The sequence below is a fragment of the Macaca mulatta genome, chromosome 9 (genome assembly GCF_049350105.2).
Source record: "Macaca mulatta isolate MMU2019108-1 chromosome 9, T2T-MMU8v2.0, whole genome shotgun sequence".
NCBI lineage: Eukaryota > Metazoa > Chordata > Mammalia > Primates > Cercopithecidae > Macaca > Macaca mulatta.
The window spans coordinates 19,704,430-19,719,175 of NC_133414.1; the positions used below are offsets into that span (position 1 = coordinate 19,704,430).

The 14,746-nt window shown below is 42.3% G+C and overlaps 1 protein-coding gene across 6 annotated transcripts in view; it reads left to right on the forward strand.

Moving 5' to 3' along the window:
• The first annotated feature begins 547 nt into the window (after nucleotides 1-547).
• Nucleotides 548-14,746, forward strand: part of CACNB2 (calcium voltage-gated channel auxiliary subunit beta 2) — a 405,954-nt gene continuing 391,755 nt past the window's right edge. For 3 of the 6 annotated variants that reach the window (XM_015146550.3, XM_015146555.3, XM_015146552.3), the window contains exons 1-2: nucleotides 548-1,396; nucleotides 10,966-11,058. In XM_015146550.3, coding sequence (XP_015002036.1) covers nucleotides 1,361-1,396; nucleotides 10,966-11,058 — 129 coding nt within the window. In that variant the 5' untranslated portion in view covers nucleotides 548-1,360. The remainder of the gene's footprint in view (nucleotides 1,397-10,965; nucleotides 11,059-14,746) is intronic. The other 3 variants (XM_015146548.3, XM_015146551.3, XM_015146549.3) reach the window with 1 other exon arrangement.

Sequence of the window (14,746 nt, forward strand, 5' to 3'; positions counted from 1 at the left end):
AGTCATAAAGGAAAACATTCCGTCTCAGGTTGGGTAGATTCCCACCTAGTTGACCAGGCCAGTGGCAGGTTCAGGTGGGATCACCAGATGATCTTTATCAACGCCATTTCTTTTTCTGGATCCTTATTACTGACATCAGCAAGGCCTTTCAGCTGCCCAGGGGATGTTCTTTGCAGACATTTGCTCTCCCGGGCTGCCAGCAGCCTTTACAAATTTAAAACTTTAAGTGTAGGAACCCAGCCTCTGTCGTCCTTCCCCTCCGAAGTTAGGAGATCTGCTTTTAGGGTTCCTGAGAGGAGGTGTGGGGCCATGGGAACAGGATCAAGGCCCCCACGGCGCCCGCCCCCCGCCCGGGTCGAGCGCCGGGCCTGGCTTCTGCGGCTTCGCAAACTTTTCAGCCTGTGCGCCACCGCGACGCGCAGCAGCTGAACCGGAGCCCACGCGGCGCGCGCCTCCCGCGAGGAACTTTTCGGCTTGTCACTCTCGCTTTCCGACGCACCTCCCCCTGGCTCGCGCTCCCGGAGCTCCCTCCCCTCCTGGCGAGGACCTTTCCCGGCGCCCGCGGCTCCGATCCCCGCCGCGCTGCGCCCGCTCTGCCCGGCCCCGGCTGCCCCGCGGAGGGCGCCCCTCTCCCCAGCACCGCAGCTGCGCCCCCGCGTCCCGCCTCCCGCGCTGCTCGCTTCGCCGGATGCCCCGGCCCCGTCCCGCGCACTGAGCGCCTGGCAGCGCGGCGCCGAGTCCCGGGGTGCTGCGGGGCGCTGCGCCGAGAACAGCCGGGCCTGAGCCCTGGGCGTCCCCCAGAGCCGATCGGAGCGCCGGGAGGCGGGGGCGAGGAGGAGGGGATCCGCCGCCGGGGCTGGCTGCTTCGCTCCGAGCCGACTTTTCGCCAATGGTCCAAAGCGACATGTCCAAGTCGCCTCCCACAGCGGCGGCGGCGGTGGCGCCGGAGATCCAGATGGAACTGCTGGAGAACGTGGCTCCCGCGGGGGCGCTCGGAGCCGCCGCACAGGTAGCGAGAGCGCGGCGCTTTCTCCTTGCTTTGTGAGCCGCCGGGCAGGGCACCCACCTCGGGCTCTCCCGGCACCTCGCTCCAGGGATCTCTAGCCTCGCACCTCCCCGCTGCCTGGGTATCGTCAGCCACCTCCTCCCCTCGCTGCTTGCCCACTCTCTGCTCCTCTCCTGGCGCTGGGAACCCTGCCCCTTTGAGCCTTTTCCTGGCTCTGCCTCGGCTTCCATTTTTCTCTGCTTCCGAAAAGCCAGTGGGGAAGGGCGGGGGAGACCTGCCCGTCCTCCCAGACTTCTCCCGGGCTGCCCCAGCTGGCCCTCCTCGCCCTTTCCCGGGAGAGGCACATGGAGAGACATGAACCAGGCTAGTGGACTGGACCTGCTGAAGATCGTGAGTCCGGGTGGGCGGGAGGGGGCCCATCGCAGCGCTTTCTACGATGCCGACCCTCCTAGCCACGCTCGGAACCGGGATGGGCGTGGGTGTGAGGGTGATGGGGTGGAGGTGGGCAGGAGGGGAGCGAATGTGGGGGCGCCCTGCCGGATTTCCCCCCAGAGTTGCCCGGACCACGCTGCGCACCTGGGGCTGACAGCTCTCCAGTCCCTCGGGCACTTGCCAAGGTTTGCCTGTCCCACCTCGTGCCTTTCCCGTAAGAAGCGAGCAAGCTGGGGACAAGAAAGTTTTTATTCTTCCGTCTCCCCTGAAATGTTAGCCATTTCAGGGATCTCCAGGATCCCCTTTCTCTCCGATAAGTATTCGCGGTTTCTGGAAAAAGTCAGCTTCGCTGCAGGTTGTTGTGAAATTGGAGATGTCAGTTGTAGGCGCTGGGCAATGACAAGGTGGCTTTTTTTTACGTAAGGCTTCAGCAGGTACAGTTTGGGTTACAGACACCTCCAGGTCTCAGCAGTGAGGAGTCGCTCAACTTTTCTCCCAGCAGGGAAATGACTTCAGACTCCTAGCTGCGGGCTGGCTGTTGGCTGGCCAGTGATGTGAAGAGGTCATTGTTACATTTCAGGAAGCATTCTGGAGAAATGTCTCTTTGCTTAACGGTATTGGCTTGTTGATTTCAAGCCTATATTTGCCAGATTTTAATTTGTGGTATTATATATAGTGTGTGTGTGTATACACATATATTAATACATAGACACACATACACACACTAGAGAGAGCATGTTAGAGTATCATTTGCTGTAGTCGTGGGGGCAGGAGTGTGACAACCTAATAAAGGTGGCAAATGCTTTCTTGCTGTTGTTTCCATAGGTGGAACCTGAGTGCTCTAGATATTTTGATATTGTAATCATGGCAGTTCCAAGTGGCATAGTAGTCTAGCTTTATTGAACTTTCTTTTACCATTGGGAAATTAATGTGCTAACTTAAAACACATAATTCACTTTGATTCGAGAAGGGGAAGAATGTGGAAACCAAGGACTTGTGTAATCAGAAATCTATTTCTTTTGTAGTGGTAAAACAGCTAGATTTTAGTCCGCCCTGGGCTGTTTGCTTCACAAGCCGAGTGGGGACATGTAATGAACCAGCTACATTCCCATCTGGTCTCTGCCAGAGGATCTGAATTTTAACCAATAGAGTTTGCATTTGTTCTAGACTCCTGATTTTTATCTAGACGCTTGCCAGGTTAGATAGAATGAAAAATGTACCCAGAGACCTCGGTTATTCTAGGATGAAGGTCTTGAATACTATCAATATTCGAGTCCTCCATCAAAGGAAAGGACGTTTAGACCCTCATTTGCCTTTGATCTTCCTTGAGGGATATTTTAGAAAAGTTTTTATTCTTATGATAAAAATAGAGTTCCTAAATTCCTGGAGATCAAAGTCAGGGCTGGCATTCAGATAAGAGATCTAATTTACTTTGTGATTTATGTATAATGATTAAATGTAAGTCAACAAATTATTGTACAGCAGCAATGTGGAAATGATTCTGATGTGGAAAGACACAATTTCTGCCTTCAAAGAATTTATATTCCAGTAGCAGCAATTAGGGTGTATGTATAGGGGCTGTAAGAGAAGTTCTGACTAGTATACGGCTTCAAAGGAATAAAGATAATAAACATGCCATTTGGAGAAATCTGTAAGGATTTCACTGATGAGGTGGCATTTGCAAAAAGATTCGAAGGATGGGTCAGATTACACCAGATATTTTCGAGACAGTTGGTAAGCAGTCGTACATAAAACAAAGCCCCAGAAGTAAGAAATATTACAGTATATATTTATCATTTCTAGTTTAAAAGGAGCATGGTAAGGTCAAGATCGGGCACAGTTAGGCATAAAACTGACAAAGCAATTTGAGACTACATCTTGGGGACTTGGAACCTTTAGTGTATTGAGCGACAGGGAACTGTGGAAGGAGTTCAAAACAGGACCCCCTTAACAGCTCATTTGGGAATATTCACTTGCAAATGTTCTGTATGATAGTTTCAAATCTCAGGAGTCCAGAAGTGAAGTTACCAGGAGGCAGACAGATGTAACAGTTTGGGCCAGGGGTAATCAGGCCTAAGAGAAAAAGAGATGAAAAGATAATGGATATGACAGTTCTGTGTATCAAACATCTCAAAGTTCAATTCACAGGAATTAGCGAGTGATTGCATAGATAAAGGAGAGAGAACAGAGAGGGCAGAATGGATTTTACAAGCAAGTTTAAGAGAGAGAAATATTCACCTGCATCAACATTTCATCTCCTTGCTTTCTCTGCCTTCCAAAAATGAAAGCAATTTGACTTGAATTGCGTTCATCTCACATCCATTATTTGAGGGGACCATTGCCTGTTTATTTTCTATCTAATAAATCATGGCATCATAGGGTTGTGTGAGGCTTGGCAAAGTCATCTCTTCCATATCTCTGTTTGGGCAGAACAGACCAGCAGTAAAAACTGCCTGAGTAAGGAGGCTGGCTCTAAAGCATCCTCCGTTTGTGTGGTACCGAGTAATTCTACTCAGAATTACTAGGCAGTTCTACCTAGAAATGGAGTTTCTATTTACAAATGGAACCTCTGAAGCAATCATTGGTTTTAGGAATCATTCTACTTCACCTCTGGATTATATTATTATATTTGTATGAAGAAAGCAGAAGACGTAGATTTGCAAACTCTGCCATTTTCCTTTTCTGTATCAATCAGTCTGCCTAGAGAGAGGGAGCACCCTGATACATTCCGGTCCATTTGCCCCAGTACATTGCCATAAACAAAATGATATATTTCTCAGAGCCTTGGTTTCTGTTTGTTTTGTTTTTGTTTTTGTTCTGTGTTGATTTTTGAGACAGTCTCACTCTGTCACCCAGACTGGAGTGCAGTGGCACTATCTCAGCTCACTGCAACCTTCACCTCCTGGTTTCAAGCAATTTTCCTGCCTCAGCCTCCTGAGTAGCTAGGACTACAGGCGCCCACCACCATGCCCAGCTAATTTTTTTGTATTTTTAGTAGAAATGGGGTTTCACCATGTTGGCTAGGTTTGTCTCAAACTCCTGAACTCGGGTGATCTGCCCACCTTGGCCTCCCAAAGTGCTGGGATTACAGGTGTGAGCCACCATACCCGGCCCAAAATGGATCATTTCTTTCATAAGAAATGAGTGGCAATCTAACTGCAAATTCTTGAAAGTTCCAATTTAAGAAAATTGCATTGCTTTTTAGGTAAACTGTTAAACAGTTTCAGTGTGAACTTGGACACAGTCTACCTCCAAAGTCCAGATTCTCACGGAGGACCCTTTCTCCAAGCTCCAAATCTGTGCTGTTCACTGTGGTAGCCACTAGCCACCTGTGGCTTTTGAGCCCTTGAAATGTGGCTAGTCTGAACTGATATGTGCTGTAAATGTGAAATTCACACCAGCTATCAAAGCCTTAAGATGAAATAAAGAATGTAACACATCTTCATTAGTAAATTTTAAATTGATGACATGTTGCAATGATCATGTTTTGGATATGCTGGGTTAAATAAATGCATTGTTACAATTAATTTCACCTGTTACTGTTTACCTTTTTAATGTGGCTGCTGGAAAATTTCAATGATGTATTTGGCTCATATGATATTTCTATGGGGCAACATTAAACTGGTAATTCTCCGGGGAATTGAATAGCTCCTGCATGAAGGTTGGGTGAACGGGAAGCAGGTGACAGGGATTGATAGGTAACAGAAAAGGAAATGGAGGAGTAACAAGAACAGTATCTCAGCACTCTAGGCCTCAGGGAGATTGTCAGTGGCACCTCCAGTCACACCTGAAACTGAACAGACAGTAACCAGCGGGCCTGTTTGTTTTGCTCCTAGCAACAGGTCCCAGCTGGTCCCACCCCAGCCGAGTCTGCCAGATGCTTTTCAAGCATGTGATGGCAACATCCTGAATGTAGCAAGGAGCTTTATCGAAAAAGAGTAGCAGCTGTTTTCTAGTGGCTCTCGAACTAAATCAACACTGTTTTCCTGAAATAGTCTTAGGTTCCATGTCCAAATGAGTTTTCTGCAGTCTCCAAAGTTGGTGGCCATAGGTCCTGTGCTTTATATTTTGCTGAAATCTTCACTTCTAACCACACCATCACTTTCCTCTTGAATGGTTTTTTTTTTTTTTTTTTTCCTGATGTGGCATGGGAGAAATTTACAGACATGCCAATCAGAATTTCTGAGTATGTTTTAGAATTTGAAATCTATCTGAGTGATTTGAGGTTTTGTTGTTCTTACAGTCTCATGCTCTTTTTTTTTTTTGTCTCTCTTTTTATATGAAGACTCGGTTTACCTGTTGCTGTATTTAATTCCTTTGAATTATGTAGCCTTGGCCCGTTCAAGAGAAGCTAAACAAAATACGTTAACCCCATAGAGGATGGTGATACTCTGCAATTGTGTAGCTTGTCTCTATCCTACACATAGTATAGGTCAAAAACCATGTTACAAACTAATTGTAACAATGTATTATTTCACAACATAACAGAGAGAGAAAACTACTTATGACATCACTTGAAGGAACCGGGCCTGTCTTACTGATCTTTCCAAGCCTGGCAGGAGGTAGATTGTGAAGAAGGCATGTGTTGTTCCTGGCTTTCTGCCCTCCCTGCCTGTGCTCCTCCTTACTGGGCAGATAGATCTCTGCTTCCTGGCCTTCCTCCTCCCTCCTCCCTCCTCCCTCCTCTACCTGCTAGACACCCACCCCCATCCCCAAGAACTCTATTTATGCAGGCTTCTTGTTCCTTTCTGCTTTTGTGTGAACTGAGCCATATAAAAGGCAACTCCTTTTTCTAGGAATGTCATTTAGCTACTTCTTGCCTAGTAAAGGATCTTACCCTTAGCTTATTCACACTAAGCTATTGGTAAATGAGGAGATTTGATACATGATTTCTCTATGGATAGTTTTGGCTTTGTTTTTGGTCATAAGATGAGGAAAGTCTGGAAATTCAAGGGGATAAACATCACTGAATATGAACTGAGAGAGATGGAGACTAGTTTTTTAAATTTAATTTAATTTTTTGAGACAGTGTCTCACTCGGTAGCCCAGGCTGGAGTGCAGTGGTGCAATCTTGGCTCACTGCAACCTCCATCTTCCATGTTGAAGCATTTGTCCTGCTTCAGCCTCCTGAGTAGCTGGGACTACAGGCACATGTCACTACAGCCAGCTAATTTTTTGTTTGTTTTTGTTTTTGAGACAGGGTCTCGCTCTGTCACTCAGGCTGGAGTGCAGTGGTGCTATCTTGGCTCACTGCAACCTCCACCTCCTGGGTTCAGGCGATTCTCCTGCCTCATCCTCCTGAGTAGCTGGTATTACAGGCACCAGTCACCTCATCTGGCTAATTTTTTTGTATTTTTAGTAGAGATAGGGTTTCAACATGTTGGTCGCTCTAGTCTTGAACTCCTGACCTCAAATGATCTGTTCACCTCTGCCTCCCAAAGTGCTAGGATGACAGGCGTGAGCCACCGCGCCCAGCCTAATTTTTGTATTTTTTAGTAGAAACGGTTTCGCCATGTTGGCCAGGGTAGTGTCAAACTCCTGACCTCAGGTGATCCGCCCACATTGCTCTCCCAAAGTGCTGGGATTACAAGCATGAGCCACCATGCCCGGCCTAATTTTAAGTGTCAGTATTATGCTCACGGGAAGTAATCTGTAGGCAGGAGAGCTGTCACAATAACCATCAAAGCACAGAAGTCATATCATTCTTCAGGTTGTCCCCAGGGGCTGCCAACATTGTGTACACGGCTAAAATCTCCAGTTAACTGACAACTTCTATAATTAATTACTCCTGTCTCCTTCAATCATACAGAAATTAGATTTTCATTACTTGTGAAAAGGTCAACATTTATTTGCTGATTTTTAAGACTGGAGTCCACTCTTAAGTTATTTAGTGTCAAGAAAGATATTCATTCACACTAAGCTGACATTAACATCATGATGAATTTTGAATGTCTTTTTAATAAGTCATTAATATATTTTTGGAAATGTCTTAAGAATTTTTTCCCCTAGTTTCTGAAATCTTAGCCTGATATTTTGAAACAAATAAAGTAATATAAATATAAGAGTTTTTTTTTTCTTTTTACTATAGTGACATAATTTGTTTTTATTATGCTTCATGTAGCTAATAGCAATTAGTGGAAATTAGCGACTTTTGGGACTCCTTTTTCAAGAAGGACATAGAGCCCTGCACGTGTCAGGAAGAATCTATAGGTAACACCTTGTACTAGAGCCAAATCCCCTTTCCTGTCTCCCCTTTTCTTTGTAGAACCTGGGCCACACTAATGATGAACTGTTTCAGATATCGGGTGTTCATATATTTAATGTTGGTAAAAAATATTTAGAAAAACCATTGTTCACAAAAGTGGCTGCACTTGAAACAATTACACACATTTATATATATATATATATTTTCAAATTCAGTCAGCTAAATATTTTCTCCATCTGGGAGAGGTTTGACCTTCCCATTTTTTCCCCCTTAATTCCTTCAGAAGAAGTCGTCTAGTCCTTATTTTCAACGATTTCAAGTAACTGAAAACCGAATCTTTCGAGCAAGATGGACTTAATTGTAAATACGCATTAGATTAAAAGAAATTTAATTTCGTAATGGCAGGATGAATTCTCATTAACATTTTTAAAGGTATATGAAAAATGGGCTATTAGCTTTCCAAAGATGCTTTAAATGTTTTTTTGTTTTTTGATCCTGACTGTTATTATAAAAAAATATAAGTGGTCAGTAAGTAGTCACTCTATAGTTTAATAAAAAAAAGAGAAACTTTAGAAGAGAAATGACTGTGGAAATTAGTAAAATCGCAGAATAGAGATACAATTAAGCATATATATTTATTTTGTCTTCTAATAATTATGATATATGATAGAGCGTTGATCTAACACTCTTAAGGCATGAGCAAATGAATACTTTAAATAAATCATCACTTACACATTTAAATAATGGAAGAACAATTTTTATTCTCAAAACTATCACCAGCATGCATGCAGTTCAGTGTGCCATAGTTGTTTAGTGTGTAAACTGTCTTAGTACAGTTGAAAACTGTAATAATTTCATTACGTATCCTTTGCATAGGTAGCTAAGTACGCCTGAAATAGCGTTTATGAACAGGATTCCCAGGGGCCTGGAAAAATTAATGTGAGTTTTTAAATGTGTCCAACTTTTTGCAGAGAACGACCACCTCCTCTGTGACTGTCTTTAACTTTGTGTGGCTCTCACAGTGCCTGATGTACAACTGTGAGCAACCACAAAAAACCTTACACATCTAAGAAGCTGAATAATGAAACATATTTATCACTAAAATGCTAAAATTAAAGGACAATAGAATTGTGAAGATATTCTTTTCTGTTCATTTAAAAATGGTACTGGAGGCTGGGCATGGTAACCCACTCCTGTCGTCCCACCACTTTGGGAGGCTGAGGCGGGAGGATTGCTTAAAGTCATGAGTTCAAGACCAGCCTGGGCAACACAATGAGACCCTGTCTCTACAAAAAACAAAAAAATTAGCCAAGCATGGCAATGTGTGCCTGTAGTTCCAGTTACTTGGGAGGCTGAGGTGGGAGGATTGCTTGAGCCCAGGGGGTGTGGGGGTAGTCAAGGCTGCAGTGAGCCATGATCATGTCACTGTACTCCAGCCTGGGTGACAGCACAAGACATTGCCTCCCCCCCGCAAAAAAGGAAAAGATTATATTTTGTCTTTGTTCTCAAAGATAATTTATGTTACTCATGAGGGTAAATGGTGAATTTAACACAGATTGTCCCTACACCCCCAAAGAAGCATGTTAGGCCTTAAAAATACTTTCAAGGTAATAAGTACTTTTGCACGTGGGTTAATATATATTTAAAAGAAAATTTTAAAGAGATTTTCATACTTTATTTTACCTTTCTTAGGCCTTAGAAAATGCATCTATCCAAAACTTTACATAATAATTGGAAAAGAAAAAAAGTGGTTAAAAGAATGTTATTTTTCAACAGTTTACTGAATAATGTTTACATAAGTAAAAAGAATAAGCTGTTAACTGAGGAGAACCTTGTATATTACATTACGAAAGCCCAGCATAGCTTTCTTGCCGTTTATGAAGTTGAGAGTTAATTAAATGTCATGGAAACACATTTGTATTATATAAATCCCTTAGATACTCTGAACAGAACAAACATCTATAAGAAAATTTTTTGCTTTAAGATTATACCACCCTCTCAATGATTGCAAATTCATCTAAATTACTCATAACGCAAATGTTTGTAATAGATTTCAGCTTGCCTAAGTGCTACATACACTATGGCAGATATTTTAATGAAAACCATATGAATAGAGGAAGCATAACCAAATAGCATTTTCAAAACCTGAATGTGATGATTTTAAAAATAAATGGTGTAAATTTCTGATCATCTAATGAAGTCTCTATGAGCCTAATAATTCTCAACGTGTTATATACACTTTTGTCCAGTTCATTTCCACGTCTTCCAACCCCTGCATAGGTATCACTTTTTATGTATTAGTTTGAGTCCTTACCATGTGTTAGATCTTAGGCTAAATGCTATAAATACATTATTTCATTTCATACTTAATCCTATGAGGTATTATTTCATCTAATACTTAACCCCATTTTAAAGATGAAAAGATTGAAAAAATTAAGAAACTTGGTCAAGATTTGCTATGGCCAGGATTCTAACCTGTGTGCTGCATTTAACTCTAAACTCAGTGTTAAGCTATTGTTCATTTATATTTTAATGTTTAATATTTGCACTTACTGTATCTGTGCTTAGAATTAAACATAGATTGATGTGTAGTTTATTCTTAGGGTTCTGAATGTAAACTATAAATGTAATAGGAAAAGCAAGTTCATTTTTAGATGTTTGTGCTTGGCCCAATCCTATTATTGAAACAAACCATCTTACCTTTAACTTCTTGTTTTAAATGTTTATTTTTAAATGCTTTATCATTACAGGCTTTTGCCTCTTGCCTGCTAACATATTTAGAACAGGTAACATCCATTGTTTTAATTCACTAGTTATTCAGTGCTTTGCCAAGAAAACTCTCCTCGCCGACGGCTCATGCCTGTAATCCTAACGCTTTGGCAGGCCAAGGTGGGCAGATCACCTGAGGTCGGGAGTTTGAGACCACCTTGACCAACATGGAGAAACCCCGCCTCTACTGAAAATACAAAATTAGCCAGACATGGTGGCACATGCCTGTAATCCCAACTATGCCGGAGGCTGAGGCAGGAGAATCACTTGAACCTGGGAGGCAGAGGTTGCGGTGAGCCGAGATGGTGCCCTTGCACTCCAGCCTGGGCAACAAGAGTGAAACTCTGTCTCAAAAAAGAACAGAAAAGAAAACTGTCCTCCCTACATCATCACTGACTGGAAATAGATTTGTGGAATCCCACCAATATTAACTTTCTAATGATGCTTACATGATGGCAATATATTACTTGTTTTTGGTCTTTGACGTTTTCTACAACTAGGCCTACATTCCTGTTAAAGGGTCTTATAATAATCTTATTTGTCTTTTTTGTAGTCATATGGAAAAGGAGCCAGAAGGAAAAACAGATTTAAAGGATCTGATGGAAGCACATCATCTGACACTACCTCAAATAGTTTTGTTCGCCAGGTAAGACAGTTTTAAGTTCATGGTTTTGAAACGTATCTTAAAATGACTTTAGATTTTTAAAGGCGGTTTTTCACTCTTTTCCTTAAGGTTTATGTAGTATGATTGTACTTACTTTTAATTGAAGTGAAAACTGTGCTGTTTAATGTCATAATTAAAATATTTTAATTTTAAGTGAGACTAAGTAATAATTACACTCTTTCCTGGCAAGTTGAGGAAAGACAAGTGTAGAATTCATTACAGAGGATTTCTTTGAAACAGAGTGAGAGAACTCCAGCAGAAATGATTCTGCATTTGGGGCGAATTTTTTTTCAGTGGGACAGAGAGCTGGTGGTGCGTCTGTATCTCCATCTATGAGATGCTGGGGTTCTTCTAGTTGAGTTTTCTTCTCACTTCGAGCTTGACTTGAAAACTAGAAAATCGTTCTTGGTCTTGAAATGGTTGAGGCTACTGAGGTTAAATAGAACATGCAGTATCACTGAGACATAATTTAGCCATTTCTGCCTTTGGAGACATAGCCTTCATCTCATTTAACGTGTAGTATATTCCTGCCAAGCAGCCTGGAATGGTCCCCTAAACAGACAGTGCCAGGCTCCCTAACATATAAACACACTTATATATGGTAACAGAAAGGAATTCCGTTACCAGAGGAAGGGCACAGAGGCAGCTGGACCTCTGAGGGTTGTGGTTGCGTGTTGAGAATGAAGTCTCATCAGGAATGAGTGAGCTTGTTTCTTCCTCTAACCCCTCTCCATGGAGTGGAAAGTAGAGGAGGAGCATGCTGCAGAGAATCCACTGTTGTGGCTCAGGGATGGCCAGTGTCTGACCAGTGCTCTCTTCATCTCTTGTCAATGACAGCTCACTCCCCAGAACAGTGGTTGTCAACTGGAAAAGCTGCCCTGTGTCATTTGGATGCCACTTTCCCCAGTGCTGCTTGAGTCCGTCATCATGGCCATGGATTCCATCCCTGCCCCCAGTTTGTGTGGCAGGAGGGTCTCCTATAAATCCTTTATCACGTTTTGGGTTTTATTTTTGTGGGGGACTGTTACATTTCACTAGCCGTCTACCCTTATTGGCTCCTTGTGGCACTCCCCAGGTGTCTCCCTCTTGTTTCCTTCCCACAGTTAGCTGCAGTTGAACTTGAACTTGTCCACCTGCAGCATTGGTGGGGATTTTGATCGTGGCTGGTTGCTGCTGCTTTGCACTGTCCTTAGACAAAGGATGATCTGTCCCCAGCCATCAGTCCCCGCTTGCAACGTTTGAGGATGCCAGTGTAACTTGGCAACTGGAAAAAAATGGATCCTGGCCCATGCCAATTGGGAATTGTTGTGGTTGCAGGAAGTGAGAAAAAGAGTTAAGAAGGGGCAAAGCAAAGCTTTTTTGGTTAGAAACATTTAGAAAGAAAATAGAAGATGAAGCCAAGTGAGGCCCAGCCCTAGAGCTATGTTCTAATGGTGTCAGCAGGAGCTGGGAAGGCTCTCAGGTAGCGGAAGATGTGTGTGTTGGCCTAATGTTATAGTGGGCAGAATCCAGGCATCATGGTCCTGCTGATGAAGGGAGGGCCTTGGGACATAGTGACTTGGGTGTCTCAGTTAAAGGAAAGTTACCCAATGCCTTTTCCATTTCAAGTGTGCATATTTATTCTGCCTCTGAGACAAGAAGATTGAACTTGGAGAGCTAGAGTTAGAATCTACAACTCTGAGTCATCACGCAGGACCTGATACAGAAAAAAAAAAAAAAAAAAAAAAAAGGAAGAAAAACTAGCTCCTTAGTGTGCATAGTAGCTGCAGCAAAGCAACAAATAATGCCAAGCTGCTTGTTGAAATTGTATGGAAACAAAACTGATATGTTTCAAGTAAGCAAGACATAATGAACAGAAACGAATAGTGTAGAACCCATTATTACTCATTTAATCCCTGTAGAAATGCCACGTAAAGGCAATCGCTGGACTCCATTTTCAAGTTATATTTTTGACTGTGAATTCCTTTTTCATAGAGTTTTGAGAACTCAATTCACATGGCAAGGAGGGATTACCATAGTGTGTATAAGTAAACTGGAATTTGTTTTTCTTCACAGTAATTTTCTTTTGTGTTCTTAGTAATGTATGTAGCTTAAAACACTATTATAAGTGATAACAAGAGTTGTTAAATGATTTAATGTAAATTTAGATACATATTGCCAAAACATACATGAGCATGTAAGAAGGCAAAGGAAATTTATCCCAAAGGGTAAATATACAGGTCTGTTTCTTAGAATATCAATAGGATGAGGTGTTTGCTATGGCATGGGTTTTGGGGTAATGATTACACAGGCATATCATTGAAAACCCTTAAATGCTGGTTTGCATCTGTCACAAAAGGAAAACTAGTGTCTTTGGCAAGAGTTCTGAGTTAAAATTGTATTTCTCCTTTGGTAATTTAATCTCTATTCTGTTAAAACAGCGTTCCTATTTTGCTGCCATTTGAAAATAAGTAAAAGCTACCATAAGATAGCCAGATATTTAATAGAAATGGTTTCCTGGAGTGTTTGCAGGAATGCATGGCAGATAGTAACAATGGGCACATTAGATGATGATGATGATGATTTATTTATTTAGTTTTGAGACCGAGTCTCACTCTGTTACCCAGGCTGGAGTGCAGTGGCATGATCTCAGCTCACTGCAACCTCTGCCTCCCGAGTTCAAGTGATTCTCCTGCCTCAGCCTTGTGAATAGCTGGTATTACAGGCACAAGCTACGCCCAGCTGATTTTTGTATTTTTAGTAGAGATGGAGTTTCACCATGATGGCCAGGCTGGTCTCGAACTCCTGACCTCAGGTGATCCACCCACCTCAGTGTGCCAAAGTGCTGGGATTACAGGCGTGAGCCACCATGCCTGGCAGCACATTGGATTATTAAATAATTGGAAAAAATACCCTTTACATGTTGTTTTTTCATATAAGTGTATATTTTTTAAACGAGTGACTTGCATCGACACATACTGCTTACTTGTCTGTAGCTAGGGAGCATATATAATTGGTATTACAAAGGTATTTGCCCAATAGAAATGGATTTTGTTTTAAAATATCTTGCAGTTAGAGTCTACTATTGCACTTTAATTAAAAATAATTCCTATATAATTTTTAAAACCTTAGAATTTTATTGTTATAAACAGTATATTATTTGTAAGAAATTTAAAAAGGAAAATATTCAGAAACACTAGGTATACTTTTAGGTAGTCTTTATAATACTAAGATTTAAAAGTTTTAGATAATGTGAAAATTTGACATAAAGGAAACGAATTAAGAACTTAAAAAATATCAACTTGGAGAATATCAGAGAGTTTGTTATGGAATAAATTGTCCCCCTATCCAACTCTCAAATTCATCTTTAGAAGCCCAAACACCCAGTGTGACTATATTTGGAGATAAGGCCTCTGGGAGTGGGGCTCTAATTCAATGGGACTATTATCCTGGTTTTTTTTTTTTTTTTTTTTGAGATGGAGTCTCACTCTGTTGCCCAGGCTGGAGTGCAGTGGCATGATCTTGGCTCACTACAACCTCTACCTCCTGGGTTCAAGCAATTCTCTTGCCTCAGCCTCCCCAGTAGCTGGGATTACAGGTGTGCACCACCATGTCTGACTAATTTTTGTGTTTTTAGTAGAGACAGGGTTTCGCCATGTTGGCCAGGCTGGTCTCAAACTCCTGACCTCAG